The 15,593-nt window shown below is 48.0% G+C and overlaps 2 protein-coding genes across 5 annotated transcripts in view; both read left to right on the top strand.

Moving 5' to 3' along the window:
* Positions 1–5,688, top strand: part of FAM117A (family with sequence similarity 117 member A) — a 53,774-nt gene extending 48,086 nt beyond the window's left edge. For all 3 annotated transcript variants that reach the window (XM_008013070.3, XM_008013071.3, XM_008013069.3), the window contains one exon: positions 4,465–5,688. In XM_008013070.3, the coding sequence (XP_008011261.1) occupies positions 4,465–4,765 (301 nt within the window). In that variant the 3' untranslated portion in view covers positions 4,766–5,688. The remainder of the gene's footprint in view (positions 1–4,464) is intronic.
* A 2,334-nt stretch (positions 5,689–8,022) lies between these two features.
* Positions 8,023–14,597, top strand: SLC35B1 (solute carrier family 35 member B1). Of its 2 annotated transcripts, none has more exons than XM_008013075.3 (9): positions 8,023–8,284; positions 8,940–9,043; positions 9,692–9,797; positions 10,101–10,131; positions 10,715–10,872; positions 11,770–11,896; positions 12,690–12,796; positions 12,973–13,126; positions 14,373–14,597. In XM_008013075.3, exons 2-9 carry the CDS (start codon positions 9,012–9,014, stop codon positions 14,423–14,425), a joined length of 768 nt encoding a protein of 255 aa, XP_008011266.1. In that variant the 5' UTR covers positions 8,023–8,284; positions 8,940–9,011; the 3' UTR covers positions 14,426–14,597. The 2 variants fall into 2 exon arrangements, with proteins under 2 accessions (XP_008011266.1, XP_008011264.1); XM_008013073.3 differs by having other exon boundaries at positions 8,026–8,284; positions 9,667–9,797.
* The last annotated feature ends 996 nt before the right edge of the window (positions 14,598–15,593 follow it).

The raw sequence follows: 15,593 nt of genomic DNA, 5'->3' as shown, positions 1-15,593 counted from the left end.
TCTCCATAGAAACCTGCTCTCTGCCCACATGCCAGCCACAAGCACAGCAGGAGCTGGAAAGAAAATATATCTGAAACCTAAGCCCTTTGTTTCTTCTATTTTTTTCCATCTCCGGGGAAGGTGTGAGAATTTGCTAGACCATAATGAGAGAGAGAGAGAGAGAGAGCGAGAGAGAGAGAGAGAGAGAGAGATGGAGGGTATGGGGAGAACATACTAGTATTTCTCTTCAGTCAGAGATTAGAAGTGTTTCAGCACCACTGCAGTAGAATGGGGAGCCTAAACAGCTTAACAGTTTGAGCTTCAGAGTCAAGTCTTCCCCCTGTGGCTGTAGTGGTTCAAGTGTCATGAACTCCCAGGCAGAAATTTCCAGTCCTTGCAAGTAAGGACTATGGAAAATTTCCAAACCAGATTGGATCATTCAGAAGCCATTCTTCTGTTGATTTCTTTACACTTCCCTCCCATTAGCAGAAAGAATTAAGAGCCAACCTTTCCAAATGCCCCTGTCCCCGTTAGCAGGCACCAAAGAGCTCATTTCATTTCCTGCTGCCAGCTTAATACTCACCAGAGCAGATTCACACGAAGTTGGGGTTTCAGTGGCAGTCAGGAAGTTTAGTCATGGTGTGCGAGTGAAGATGTAGCTGGGACTGGGTTTGGGTCATTGAGAGCACCATTTGTATCTCAAATAAGGGAGCAGTAACCCAGGGTGGTAGCCGAAGGTACATACAGAAGCCACAGTAGGAGTTGCAGAGAAAACCATTGCCACTAGAGGTTTTGTTACTGTTATTATTGTTGCTGGTATCCCTTCAAGACTTCTAGGTCCTCTGAGAAGCTGTGGAGGGAAGAGGCCAGATCTCTTAGCTTCAGCAGACTCTAGGCTCTTGTACCCTCCCTCAATCCACATCATGGTGGAGTAATTACAACCTGGAAATGTGGGCGGAAATTAAGCTGTAGCTCGTCTTGGGTTTTTCATAGACGCAATGCCAGAAGAGGCCTTAAAGTCAGCTCATTTAACTTCCTGCCCCTGCATTAACCCTTTAAGAGAGGTGGTGGGCTGGGTGCGGTGGCTCATGCCTGTAATCCCAGCACTTTGGGAGGCTCAGGTGGGCATATCATCTGAGGTCAGGAGTTTGAGACCAGCCTGGTCCATTATAGCAAGACCCCCGTCTCTACTAAAAATACAAACATTAGCCAGGTATGGTGGCGGGCACCTGTAATCCCAGCCACTCGGGAGGCTGAGGCAGGAGAATCGCTTGAACCTGGGAGGCAGAGGTTGCAGTGAGCCGAGATCACGCCACTGCACTCCAGCCTGGGCAACAGAGTGTCTCCATCTCCAAAAAAAAAAAAAAGAGGTGGTGATTAGCTGGGTGTGGTGACTCACGCCTGTAATTTCAGCACTTTGGGAGGCGGAGGTGGGCAGATCTCTTGAGGCCGGGAGTTCAAGACCAGCCTGGGCAACATGGCAAAACCCAGCCTCTACTAAAAATACAAAAATTAGCTGGGTGTGTTGGTGCACGCCTGTAATCCCAGCTCCTCAGGAGGCTGAGGCATGAGAATTGCTTGAACCTGGGAGGTGGAGATTGCAGTGAGCTGAGATTGCACCACTACACTTCAGTCAGGGCAACAGACTGAGACTCTGTCTCAAAAAAAAAAAAATAGAGTGGTGGTGATCCATCAGTGATTTTCTAAGATATGCTGGGATTGAAATTCTGTAGTTCACTGAGGTTTCTTTATTTAATCAACTTTCCTATTAGGAAGTTTGTGTGTTTAGCCATTCTTTTGCCACATTCCCCCCTTCTTAGCTATTGTCCCCTCCAAGATCATCTGGATTTTCCAGGCAAGGAGTCAAGGTATTGAGGGTCATGCTGGTTGCCATCATGTTCTCTGAGTGTTGCTGGGTCTCCTCTTGGTCACCTTCCTGACATGTACATGCACACACCTAGAACATTCTGTCTCTTGCCCATTCCCCATCCCTCCATAAAGTGGGACTCTTTTAAACCCTTCTCCATCAGAGAAGCCCTTGCCACTGTGGAGTCTCTAGGACGCCAGGCCTTCCCAAACACACCCAGCACACGGACCTTTACCCTCCACCTCTCCAGACTCTGCCAGATCTCTGCTCTTCTCTTCACACCTTGCTCTTCCTGGGCTCTCGAATTATTGGAATTCCGGAATTAAGATGGTAATTGGCTGGGTGCAGTGGCTCATGCCTATAATTCCAGCACTTTGGGAAGCCAAGGGAGGATCGCTTGAGTCCAGGAGTTCAAGACCAGCCTGGGCAACATACAGAGACACCCTCTCTACAAAAAATTTTAAAAAATTATCCAGGTATGGTGGTGGGTGCCTGTAATCCTAGCTACTCAGGAGGCTGAGGTGGGAGAATCACTTGAGCCCAGGAGGCGGAGGTTGCAGTGAGCCAAGATTGCACCACTGCACTCCAGTGTGACAAGAGAGTGAGACCCTGTCCCCAAAAAAAAGATAGTAACCAATTTATTGGTCTGTATACTGAGTGTATTTTTCTCTGAGTGTATATATTATACTCTAATAAAAAGTAAAAAAGAAAAAGCTGATTGGTGAGAACCATTGGTGGCAGAGCTTCACCATCTTCCCATACCTTTGTCTTCTCACCTGGGATCTTCAAACAGTCAGCTTCTTAGGGCTGTTTCACCCTCTAGGCTTTGCCAGACAGTAAGGAATCAGGGCTATCCCTTACTCAGGAACTCTCTGACCTGACCTTTTATCATTCCGTCTTCCTAAACAATCAAAAGGGGAGGGATGATTCCCCTCACATTATAAAGGTGAGACATGCTGGGTGCGGTGGCTCATGCCTGTCATCCCAGTACTCTGGGAGGCCAAGGCAGGAGGATCACTTGAGCCCAGGAGTTCAAGACCAGCCTGGGCAACACAGTGAGACCCCATTTCTACCAAAAAAAAAAAAAAAGAAAGAAAGAAAAAAATTAGCCTAGAATGGTGGCAGGCGTCTGTAATCCCAGCTACTTGGGAAGCTGAGCAGGAGGATTACTTGCACCTAGGAGTTTGGGGCTGCAGAGAGCTATGATCACACTACTGTACTCCAGCCTGGGTGAGAGAGCAAGACCCTGTCTCTAAAAAAAAAATTAAAAACTTAAAATTAAAAAGGGGGGTGAGACAGACATGACAAGGACCACATGGTGAGTTAGAACCCAGATCTTCTGATAAGGTCTAGCTGCCTTTCTCACAGTTGTTGCCACGCTTTCCTCCCAAAGTTTTGAAAATCACACCTTTCTGGAGACCAGCCTGGGCAGCATACAGAGACCCCTTCTCTACAAAATAAAAATAAAGCAATTAGCTTGGCATGGTGGTTCATGCCTGTAGTCCCAGATACTCAGGAGGATGAGGTGGGAGGATTGCTTGGACTGGGGAGGCTGAGGCTGCAGTAAGCCATGATCCTGTCACACTGCACTCCAGCCTGGGCCACAGAGTGAGACTCTGTCTCAAAAACAAAACAACAACAACAAAAAACCCCATACTTTCAAATGCGCCCAACAATTAGACTCTTTAGGTCAGTAGATTTCAACTAGGGAACATTTGGCGATACCAGGAGACGTGTTTAGTTGTCACAGCTGGAGGGGAGGGGTTGTGGTACTAGTGGGATAGCGAGTAGAGGCCAGGGACGCTGTTAGGCATCTTACAATGCACAGGACAATGCCTCCATCCCCACCCCTGCAACAAAGAATTATCCAGCCCAAAATGTCAGTGGTGCCAAGGCTGAGAAACCCCACTTTAAGTCACTTGTCTTTGATCTCTGCTTTCAGGCATGCGGTTTGTCACCAAAACACCATTCACTAAGGAAATATTTCTTTTCTTTTTTTTCTTTTCTTTTTTATTTTTCTTTTTTTGAGATGGAGTCTTGCTCTGTTGCCCAGGCTGGAGTGCAATGGCAAGATCTTGGCTCACTACAACCTCCGCCTCCCAAGTTCAAGCAATTCTCCTGACTCATCCTTCTGAGTAGCTGGGATTACAGAAGCGTGCCACCATGCCCGGCTAATTTTTTGTATTTTTAGTAGAGACAGGGTTTCACCATGTCGGCCAGGCTGGTATCGAACTCCTGACCTCAAGTGATCCATCCACCTTGGCCTCCCAAAGTGCTGAGATTACAGGCATGAGCCACCATGCCCGGCCACTGATGAAATCTTTCGAATGAAAAGATTTCTTGGTCTCCAATTCTTGAATCACATTGTCAGGAAGTTCTCCTTCCTGTCTAGCTTCAATCCCTCCTGTTTTTAGCTAAAGTGCATTTCCTGTTGTTTAGCCATATTTTTAAAAAAAAATAGATTGCTGAGGGGTTTGGTTTTCGGTCAAGTTATGATTCTGTTTGAACAGAGACCTAGCTCCCCTGCTGCCCTGATACTGTGACATCTCACCCTCTCTCACTGCGTGTTTCTCTCTGTGTGTACGTGTGTGTCTTGTATGTCTTTCTTCATCCTCCAGGTCCCCAGGTCCTGACCTGGCCTTCCTGACTTCCTGTCCTGACAAGAACAAAGTCCATTTCAACCCAACCGGCTCAGCCTTCTGCCCCGTCAACCTGATGAAGCCCCTCTTCCCTGGCATGGGCTTCATCTTCCGTAACTGCCCCTCAAACCCGGGGTCTCCCCTTCCCCCGGCCAGCCCCAGGCCACCACCTCGGAAGGATCCGGAGGCCTCCAAGGCCTCCCCACTGCCCTTCGAGCCATGGCAGCGCACCCCACCATCAGAAGAGTCTGTGCTTTTCCAGAGCTCCCTGATGGTCTGAGGGTCCCATCCCTGCCCCACTTTACCATAGAGACCAGTGCCTTGGTGGCAGGTCCCTCCCCAGGTCCCCTGAGATGGGGTATGGAGGGGCCTTTCCCTCTCGGCCTTTGAGCACTTTCTTTCACTTATCGTGTCAAAGTCCTGGGTCCTCTTTTTGATGGGCACTGGCCCCTCTGAACGTGATGGGACCTGCCTTCTCCACTAGCAGCTGGGCAGCTCACAACTCACACCTGTGTACCTGCCACATCCCTCACTTGGTGGAAAACACCCAGAAGGTCTTGAGTCCCTCACCCCTGGGTGTCAGTCCAAATGACTGTATAGGAGGCCCTTATTTTTGTCACAGAGCAAGCTGGCCATGAATGAAGGAGAGAGGACGCCACAGATTTCCTTCCCTCCCTTCCAGGAGACCATAAGATAGATCCCCCATCCTCTCAGCCCTATCCCCACGCCTCCCTCTCATTAGAGGAGCTGACCAAAGCAGTCCTCATGGGCCATAACACTTGACCAATTCAGCTGCTGGCAGAGGGAGGAAACAAGTGTTTCCCAAGTGGCATTTTCATCTCGCTTTCACCCTGACTAAAGATTGTCTTAAGTAGCAGGCCAGCCCGCCCAGCCCCAGGTGGGTAGTGGGGAGGAGAGCTGGCATTCCTCCAGGTGGCAAATGGCAAATCTATACTCTCCGCCCGCCCCAGGGCTGGATTGGATTAGAAAAATGCCTATTTTTCTTGTATCGATGTAGAAACTCTATTTTCTCCCAAAGACACTATTTTTGCAGCTGTTTGAAGTTTGTATATTTTCCGTACTGCAGAGCTTACACAAAATTGAAGAATGTTAATGTTCGAGTTTTCTTATCTTGTGTTTAGAGGTTGTTTTTTGCAGATCTTGGTGTTAATAGACCAAATAAATAAATAAATATTCCCAGCAGCTTGAAGTTCTGTTAAATATGTGGGGAAGGAGGAGTGGGGTAGAGATTAAGGGTATTATACTGATCATTTCATCTTTGTCTTCAAGAGAAGGAGCCTCAGTTCCCACATCTGGGAGTTGTTATGGCTGTACACAAGAGTTCCTGTCCTCTGGACACCATGCTTGCATACTTTACATGGACATAAATAACAGACCCATGAAAAGGCTGTCCAGAATGAAGAGTGTGGTTTGTCCTAGAGGTGGGGTGAGGGAGTCATTGGGGAAGTTACCCATTCTTGTGTGAGTCTGAAAAAGCTCCCTAAGGAGAATGGATTTCAGAGAGGAAAAGCAGGTGACCAAGGGAAGACAGTTTGACATTGTGAGTGTTCTTTGCACTGGCTGGAACTCTCGACAGTTTGGGGGAAGCTTTGGTTCATCTCAGGGAGTACCCACAACATAGTGTGCAGCCTTGAAGGGAACAAAGAAACTATACAAAGACACTATTCTTATCCTTTCACAGCCTTTATAATGCTGCACCTGTAAGAGCTCTTAGGCTTTTGGGGAAAATGGGAATAACCATCTCAATATTTCAATGATGCTTTGGAATTTCCAAAGCATTTTCACAAAAGACATATCCCCATTGTATGCGTGAACAGTTGACTACCCCAAGGGCAGTAATAATAAGTACAATTGTATCTACCTCATAAGACCTGACAACAAACTCCTAAACCAGGCTATCGTGACCACCATTCATTGGGCTGGTAAGAACCAGCTACCATGTTAAGTGCTTTACATAAAATGTTATTGACAACCACCCAGTAAGAGGAATATGGTGAGTCCCACTGTGTAATCAGGGAAGGACAAATAGATTGAATAACTTTCCCCAAAAGACACAGATATGAAGTAGGGGAGCTAGGATTGGAAACCTGATCATTTGAATCCAGTGCCCATGTTTCTAACCACAGCGCTCTCCTGCTTGTTATTATATTCCCATTAATTTCACATGAGGAAACTTGACTCAGAGGACAAGGACAAGGGAATTGTTTGAGGTCCCAGCTGGTAAAGAAGCAGAGCTGGCAGGTCTCTCCGCCCAGCTATTTGGTGCCCTGGCATCGCGGGCTGAGCCAATAGAGTAAGCTACTGAGCAAGAGAGCAAATGTATGGGGATTCCCATGCCACTAATATCGAGGAGACAGTGGGCTGGGGACAGACCCTATCTTCTATACCTTACCCCTCCCTCTAAAAGACTTCTGGCTCCCCCGCAAAGCCTTAGTCAGGCCCAGAGCGACGGGTGTGGTGCTGCCCAGTATTTCCTTCCTTTGCCCGAGGCTGTGCCAAAAGAGCAGGCTGCTAGAAGAGAAGGAGCCTCGACCTAGAGAGCAGCCCAGAGTCCACCTGGTGGCCGGAGATTTGGGCCAGTTAAGTAGGGGGTTGGAGGTAGTAGTGGGAAGACCTTAGATCAGTCTTGCCCTGGCAATTCGTGCCAGCAAGTGGAGACCCAACACTTGCATGAGGAAGGGATCCAACGAGGTGCTCATTAATGGGAAATATTCAGAAGCGCGGCCGAAGGGTTTAAGCCATTGTTGGTGAGTTAAGACTTGGAAGAAAACTGACTTCAATAAACTTCCATTTCCACTCCTCGATATGAGGAAATAAGATCAGGGCTGAGAAACAGTGATGACTAATAATACCTTAAACTTGCACAGCATACTTTACAAAACACTTTCACCAACCTCAGTTCATTCGATCCTCACAACAGTCAAGAGGCGACAAGGTGGCTATTACTAATTATCCCTAGTTTCCAGACCTGGAGAACTCTGGCTCAGAACTTGGGTGACACGGGTAGGTTACCCCGCCTTTAAGTGACCAAGCCGAGACTTACTGTGCCGCTCTCCCCCTTGGAAGCCTAGTGATGTGCCTAGGTAATGAGCAGGTAAAGTCGCTGACGCTAGGCAGCAGCTAGACGGCGCTGAGGCTCCAGTAAGAGATTTTGGCATTAGGACCCAGCAGAAGCCTGGTCGCCCGCCGCGGAAAAGAGTCTGCCGGCCGCACCTCCTCCTGTCCCGCCTACCTGTCCGAGTTCGCACAGCGCAGCCAATTGGTGGCCTCCACATCCTTGTACGTCATCATTATACGCCCGGGTGGCTCTAGGACACCCTGTGGTGCTCTGGGTCGCAGTTGTCCTCAGAGTTGCCTGATTGGAAAAATCTCCAGGTCGAGAAAATGGTCTCGAGGCTGCCGGTTCCCCTGGCCCTCAGGGATGGAGCCAAGGTCCCAGGGCGGGTTTTCTTTCCTAGGATGTGGTTGCTGCGTTCTGAGGAGTTTCCCCCTTGGCAGCCCTGAGCTGGCAGTTCCGGTAGTGACTGCTGGGCCCTGCTGGACGGCGGTCGCATGCAGCTCCTATGAGGCCCCTGCCGCCGGTCGGCGATGTCCGGCTGGATCTGTCGCCTCCGCCGCCGCTGCTGCCGGTGCCGGTTGTGAGCGGGTCTCCAGTCGGCTCCTCCGGGCGTCTCATGGCCTCTAGCAGCTCCCTGGTGCCCGACCGGCTGCGCCTGCCGCTCTGCTTCCTGGGTGTCTTTGTCTGCTATTTTTACTATGGGATCCTGCAGGAAAAGATGTGAGCGACCCCGGGGGCGGGCCGACATTCTCTCCCTAGTCTGTGACAGGGGTCCCGGGCCTTCTGCCTCTGGACCTTCTGCCTCTTGTCCTCCTCCCCGGCTGTCGCCCTGTTAGCACCCCACTACTTTTGCAGCTATGGCTGAACCTACCCAGAATTCCAGAACTCCAGGGTTATTTTCTGGATTCTTTGTACTTGGTTTTCTTTTCGTAGCTGTTCTTCCCTGCTTGGTTCTAAGAGCCTGCGTTTTACAGGCTGAGACTTCTACCCCTCAAAGAGGACCCGAGTCGGCCCCCTTTTGGTACTCCCAGATGCTTGCAAACAACCTATTCGCCCTCGGCCTTGGTGCCGTAGCCCAAATACCGTCTCCTCCTGCCTGGGGTACCTGACTTCACTATCTCGTTTTGCATGTTTCCTCTCCGTCTTTTTCGGGTATTCTTTCCTTAGGCTATGGAATCAGTAGGCTGGAATGTCTAGTTTCTAGATCCAGTAAAATCAGCCCCTTTTGCAGATGAGCCCAGTGGTCCTTACAAACTCTCCCTACATCCAGAGAGGCAAGATAATTTTAAAGTTTTCAGTGGTTCTGGATATGTTAGATGACAGTGACTGAAATATACTAATTTCTCCTCTCTTTTGTCATGCATTTCATTTCTAGAACAAGAGGAAAGTATGGAGAGGGAGCCAAACAGGAGACGTTCACCTTTGCCTTAACTTTGGTCTTCATTCAATGTGTGATCAATGCTGTGTTTGCCAAGATCTGTGAGTACCTAGATAGTAATTTGTTGGGTACCCCATCACCCCAAGTTCCTTCAGTATGCTAGGCATTAAACATTGATTCAACCTTAAAGGCTAACTCATGATCTCCATTTTGTACTCACGCAGCCTCTCTGTGAAGTCTGTAAAACTAATGACTTTGAAGTGAAGTAAAATATTATTTCCCCAATTTTTATCAACTTCTGAGTTAGAAATGTTCAGAGAATGGGTCTTCTGTATTCCAAATCCCCATTGAAAATACTTGAAACATTTTTTTCTTTCCCTTTGAGTTTCTTTTGTGTGTCAGCTTCAAGCATGCTTTGAGCATTCTCTCTTTGTTCCCTGGGGACTAGCAGCAGGGCTGCCTGGTCCCTTGAACTGAATGAGGCCCTCACCTCCACCCTGCATGTGCTCTTTTGTTGGGCTCAGGCAGAACTGGAAAGATGAATAATTTTCAGAGATTTCCCAGTGTAAGAGGACAGAAATAGCTTGTGTCTTATTTGACAGACAAGTTCCTTTCATGTGGCTTCAGCTTTGCTTAGTGGTCCATCCTAGCCCCACCAGGTTTCTCTTGTGTTTTTTTTTTTTTTTTTTTGTCTTTTCTTTTTTTTTTTTTTGTCTTCTCCCAGTGATCCAGTTTTTTGACACTGCCAGGGTGGATCGTACCCGGAGCTGGCTCTATGCTGCCTGTTCTATCTCCTATCTGGGTGCCATGGTCTCCAGCAACTCAGCACTACAGTTTGTCAACTACCCAACTCAGGTGAAACCTCAGGGTGGGATGACGGTTGGCTCAGATATCATTTGAAAAGGACTAAGAGTTCTTCCCTCAGGTCTGTGAGTTAAAAAATAATAATAAAAAATAACGGTCCTTGAGACATTAGGAGTGTATAGAACCATAGAACTTGGGTTTAGTGGTGGTGGGTTGGGCCATGATAGGGCCGCTTTCTGAGGCTGAAGTCTCTGGTGCAGGCCCTGTGCTTACTCATCTTAATCAGTGTGGTACCTAGCATAGTACCTGACACATCACAGATGCTCAGAAATTATTTGCTGGATTTAATTTCAGGTCCTTGGTAAATCCTGCAAGCCAATCCCAGGTAAGCAAAGAAGATGGTCTTCCTCTTCTGTCGTCTCTCTTCCTATAGTAAGCTCTCTCTACTACAACTGTGTCCCTCTCAGCTTCATCATCCCATTATGGCTGTCTCCAGGGACTTTCCCCCAGCTCTCTCTGCTGTCCATCCTGTCATCTGTGTCACTTCTTGTGATGTTCATAGGCTGGTAATCCTTAACAGGAGCTAAAGGCTGACCTAGCCTGCTTCACTTGGTCAGCCATTTCTATGTTGCATGTGTGTACATTGTCATTAGAGAAACCTAATTCCCATTTTGATCATCAGTTTCTTTGTCTCAACTTATTTTCCTTCTCCACTGTTCCCCACCCTTGCCCTGTCCCTTCCTGGACTTTTCACCTTTGTTCTCTACATCCTCCCTGTCTTATACTTAACCCTGTTGCTCAATCCTTATCTAGGTGCCAGCCTGGCACCCTCCTTTTGTCCTCTCTAAGCCTTCCTTCTTAGTCATTCTTTTCTCCCTGAGTCTTTTCCTGGTTCCTGGGAGAGAGGGTATTGGGGTCATCGATGCCTTATGAATGCCTGAATTTTCCACTCTGTTTTTTCCCTGTAGTCATGCTCCTTGGGGTGACCCTCTTGAAGAAGAAGTACCCATTGGCCAAGTACCTGTGTGTGCTGCTAATTGTGGCTGGAGTGGCCCTTTTCATGTACAAACCCAAGAAAGTTGTTGGGATAGAAGAACACACAGTCGGTTATGGAGAGTTACTCCTGGTATGAGATCCTTTTGGGGATGGCAGCCTTCTCCAGCAAATGTAACCAAAGGATAGCCTCACCTAGGCAGGCAGAAAGCCAGTTATGTGTCAAGGGAGGTTGTGGTGCCCCTTGTCCCCATATCTGGTCTTTGCTGCAGGCCCCTGGTTCTATTAATGCCATAGTGGGAAACCTGAAATATTTAACTACAGCTCAGCTCTCATTCTGGAGAAGAGATAACTCTGAGGGTTGTGGCTGAATCCTGGTGTGAGGTCACAGAGACCTCAGAGCAGGGAGGGAAGGAATAATGTCTCACTGTGGCTTTCCAAGAAACCTGGAAGCCAGAGTTTAAAATAATATGATAGTATCTGGTGTGTATGCATTAGGCACTGTTCCAAGTGTTTTACATGTTAATTGACTAATTTTTACAACAATAATCTCATATGTAGTATTATCTCCATTTTACAGATGAAGAAACTCGGCACAGAGAGGTTAACTCGCTTGCCCATGGTCATTTGGCTATTTAAGTGGCAGAGTCAGGATTCCAATCCAGGCAACCTAAGTACAGGATCCAGTCTCTGGAGCACTGTACTCCAAGCTAGGAAACTAACCTGCTGGGACTACCTTTCCCCTCCCTTATGTTGGGCAGTGAGCTTCCTGCTCCACTCTGATTACAAAATCACTACGTAGCTCAGTTAGCCTGTCAGTCCAGTGCCTGGGCCGGGGGAGGAGAGGGTAGGGGAGGCAGTCAGCATGGTCTCTCCCCACCTTCCACCCTTGACCAAATGGCAACATTTTGTTCTGAGGACTTTAAAGGGAGTGGCTTTCCGAGGAGGCTGAGAGTGAGAATCCTGTGTCCTGGGTTAGGAAAGGGCCCTGTTGGCCACTTCACTGCAGGCTGCACCCTTTCTTTCCCAGCTATTATCGCTGACCCTGGATGGACTGACTGGTGTTTCCCAGGACCATATGCGGGCTCATTACCAAACAGGCTCCAACCACATGATGCTGAACATCAACCTTTGGTCGACATTGCTGCTGGGAATGGGTGAGAGCCAGTTCTGCTGTTCTTCCCATGTATCACCAGAGGGCAGGCTGCCCTCATCCTTTTGATCCCTCTAGCTGTTAGTTGCCCAGACCAAGGGCCTGAATTAGTTCCAAGATGCCCTTTTGTTCAAGCCCTTGAGAAACCTTCCTGGAAAAACCTACACCAGCAGGATTTGTTTGCTGCTTGTTACTGGTACAATGAAGGGGAGTCGTGTGTCAGGTGTCATGGGAAGACACGCAGTAGTAAAACACAGGGACATACCTGGGAACATTCCCTTTCATGAAGGAAATGAGACACGTAGTGCTCACAGGAAACAGAGTTAGCTGTACACTGAAAACAGTTCAAATGTGAATGGATTTGCTTTGAAATCAGTGCTTCCTAACTTTTCAAATTTGGGCACACGTAGAAAGTATTTTTTGTGCAGCACACTGGAGTTAATGGTGGAGGCTGCTGATGGCTGGAGGTGACTAATGCAAGGGGCTTCCTTAAGCTAAGGATGTGTGGGTCAGCATCTCTACAGCATCTGAGGATTTCTGCTTGTAATCACTTTGGTAGAAGTAACTCATAAACTTTCAAGCTTTTCTCACAAAATTCTCTTCAGTTTCTCTAATCAGAGAAAAATATGAGAAGAATCCATGATGAGACGATGCAAATCCACGCCATACACTTTCCTGCATCCCACCTCCTTTGCAGTTCTTTAACAGGCCATGTGCAGGAGTTTGCGTGCGTGTGTGCACACCCGGGGATAAGGGCACACAAAACGCGCCGTACATTTGTTGACATGTTTTCTCAGGAATCCTGTTCACTGGTGAGCTCTGGGAGTTCTTGAGCTTTGCTGAAAGGTACCCTGCCATCATATATAACATCCTGCTCTTTGGGCTGACCAGTGCCCTGGGTCAGGTGAGTGCTTGAAAAGGGATGGCTTGGCTTCCCTACTCTGGCAGCTGGTTCCCTAAGAAAGACTGGCCTGGCTGGAAGAAGAGGGTGGGAAGATTAGCCCTGAGGTCTGCTTATAGACTTTAGACCAATGGCAGATACCCAAGAACCCTGCGGACCTCACCTTTATCTTTCTCTAGAGCTTCATCTTTATGACGGTTGTGTATTTTGGTCCCCTGACCTGCTCCATCATCACTACAACTCGAAAGTTCTTCACAATTTTGGCCTCTGTGATCCTCTTCGCCAATCCCATCAGCCCCATGCAATGGGTGGGCACTGTGCTTGTGTTCCTGGGTAAGTGGCCACACAGAGACACAGCTGAATTTTGTCTCCTCAGATTTACTTGTATATTTATGAAATTTGTTTAAATCTTTTAGAGAAAACTTTTTTTTTGAGATGGAGTTTCTCTCTTGTTGCCTAGGCTGGAGTGAGTGCAATGGTATGATCTCGGCTCACCAACTGGGTGAGCCTCCTCCTCCTCTTGGGTTCAAGCAATTCTCCTGCCTCAGCCTCTCAAGTAGCTAAAATTACAGGCATGCGCCACCATGCCTGAATAATTCTGTATTTTTAGTAGAGACAGGGTTTCTCCATGTTGGTCAGGCTGGTCTCGAATTCCCGACCTCAGGTGATCCGCCCGCCTCAGCCTCCCAGAGTGCTGGGATTACAGGTGTGAGCCACCGTGCTCAGCCCAGAGAAAACTTTTTTAAAAGAGAAAAGGGGCTGAGTGTGGTGGTTTATGCCTGTAATTCTTGTCTCTGCAAAAAAATACAAAAATGAGCTGAGCATGGTGGCACACGCCTGTGGTCCCAGCTACTCAGGGGGCTGAGGTGAGAGGATGGCTTGAGCCCAGGAGGCGGGGGCTAAGGCGGGCTGCGGTCACAGCACTGCGCTCCCGCCTGCGTGGCAGAGTGAGAGCCTGTGTCAGGAGAAAATGAAAGAGAAAAGGAAGCTTTGTGTCTGATCCAGCCTTCCTAGGGCCTCCCTCTGTTGCTCGGGCTGGAGTGTAGTGGTGCCATGATAGCTCACTGCAACCTTGGTCTGGACTCAAGTGATCCTCCCACCACAGCCTCCCAAGTAGCTGTGACTATAGGCATGTACCACCACGCCTGACTAATTTTTTTTTTTTTTTCTTTTTTTTGTAGCGATGGGGTCTTGCTGTGTTGCCTAGGCTGGCCTTAAACTCCTGGGCTCAAATAATCCTCTTGCCTCAGTCTCCCAAAGTGCTGGGATTGCAGGCATGGGTCACCACATTCAGCCATAGTCTAGAAGTTTTGACTCTTAAATTTCTTTTAGTCTTGCTGTATTATAAATATATGTATGTATCTATATCTATCTATATAGATACAGATATCTGTAATAACTAGTATCCTGGTGCCATTCTCTTGTCTCTGAGGAAGTTACATAAAACCAGTGTTCTGACGTGTATTTTATTGAAAGCCCCCATTTTGGAGATACAAGGCCGACTGCCCCACCCCACCACAATCATTGGTAAGTTTCATTTCCCCTCATAAGGCTAAGCCCATTTTCTTTCTTTTCATAGGTCTTGGTCTCGATGCCAAGTTTGGGAAAGGAGCCAAGAAGACATCCCACTAGGAAGAGAGAGACTACCTCCACATCAAGAATATTTAAGTTATTGTCTCAAACAGTGACATCTCTTGGGAAAATGGACTCAATAGGAATATGGGACTGAGTTCCAGTCTTTTTTAAAAAAATAAAATCAAGCAAAATCACACATTCTAAAAAATGCACTTGGATTTTAACAAGACAGAGTTGGTGGTTTTTGTTCTTCATGCCCTGGAGCACAGTCTATGGTAAATAAAGAGGGAGGGAAGAGACAGAGCCGGATGTTCATTACTCAGGCTGCTCCTCTCGTGGGTGTGGTTAGCATGGTTGAGTGGGTGATTCCCCCAAGAGCCTGAGCATTATAGGGAGGAACTCTATGAGATCGCAGAATTGTGCTAACGGCTTCTGTTCCAATGGGTGAGGCTTGTCCCATTAGAGCTGGTCCCATTTGAGGACAGGTGGCTCTCCATCAGAGCCAGAGAATGTAAAAGTCACTTTCTCTCCTAAAGTTCCTGTGGGCAAATATTTCATAAAAAAAAAACAGTTATGTTCTGTCTTTTTCTTAGGCCTGGTGCAGTGGCTCACACCTGTAATCCCAGCACTTTGGGAGGCTAAGGCGGCAGGATCACTTGAGCTCAGGAGTTTGAGACCAGCCTAGACAACATAGTTAGACCTTGTCTCCACTAAAAATCAAAAACAGAAATATTCATTGAGGTTGGGGTAAAATGAACCCAGAGCTTCAGAATCTACTGTTTTGCCATTTCCCCACTGCCTCTCCTTCAGCCACAGCTCTGTCGAGACCAGAGTGGAGACCCAGTGCATACATCATGGTCAGCTTTGGAAGGTCTGTGATGTACTTTTCCTGTTTTCCCCTCCATCTGTCTGTCTGTTCTCAGTCTACCTGGTCCCTCCAGGGAGGCTGGATTAATCCCTCCTGTTCCCCTGCCTCCTCCAGCTGCTGAAGCATTGCAGTCCTCTGCCATCCTTGCTGTGCCAAGGTGTCACCATGCCAGCTTCTGCCTGTTGAAAGGGATGCTGGCGGAAGTCATGGTGGCTGAGTCCTGGCACAGCCACTGTCGAGTTGTCTGGGTGGCAATGGAGGGAAAAGGCGGAGTATGGAGCAGAGCCACCTGCCCACTGCTGCCTTTCGAGCTGGAAATCGCAATCCTCCAAGGACCAAACTTTACACATGAAAGTG

This window comes from Chlorocebus sabaeus, chromosome 16 (genome assembly GCF_047675955.1).
Source record: "Chlorocebus sabaeus isolate Y175 chromosome 16, mChlSab1.0.hap1, whole genome shotgun sequence".
Classification (NCBI taxonomy): domain Eukaryota; kingdom Metazoa; phylum Chordata; class Mammalia; order Primates; family Cercopithecidae; genus Chlorocebus; species Chlorocebus sabaeus.
The sequence above is the reverse complement of the archived record's forward strand: the minus strand, read 5'-3'. Positions and strand labels throughout refer to the sequence as shown.

Coding starts and splice junctions, on each gene's coding strand:
- SLC35B1 (XM_008013073.3), top strand. CDS start 8,070: ATGAGGCCCCTGCCGCCGGTCGGCGATGTCCGGCTGGATCTGTCGCCT. Junction 8,285..8,939: donor GGGATCCTGCAGGAAAAGAT/GTGAGCGACCCC, acceptor TTTCATTTCTAG/AACAAGAGGAAAGTATGGAG. Junction 9,044..9,666: donor TGCTGTGTTTGCCAAGATCT/GTGAGTACCTAG, acceptor GTCTTCTCCCAG/TGATCCAGTTTTTTGACACT.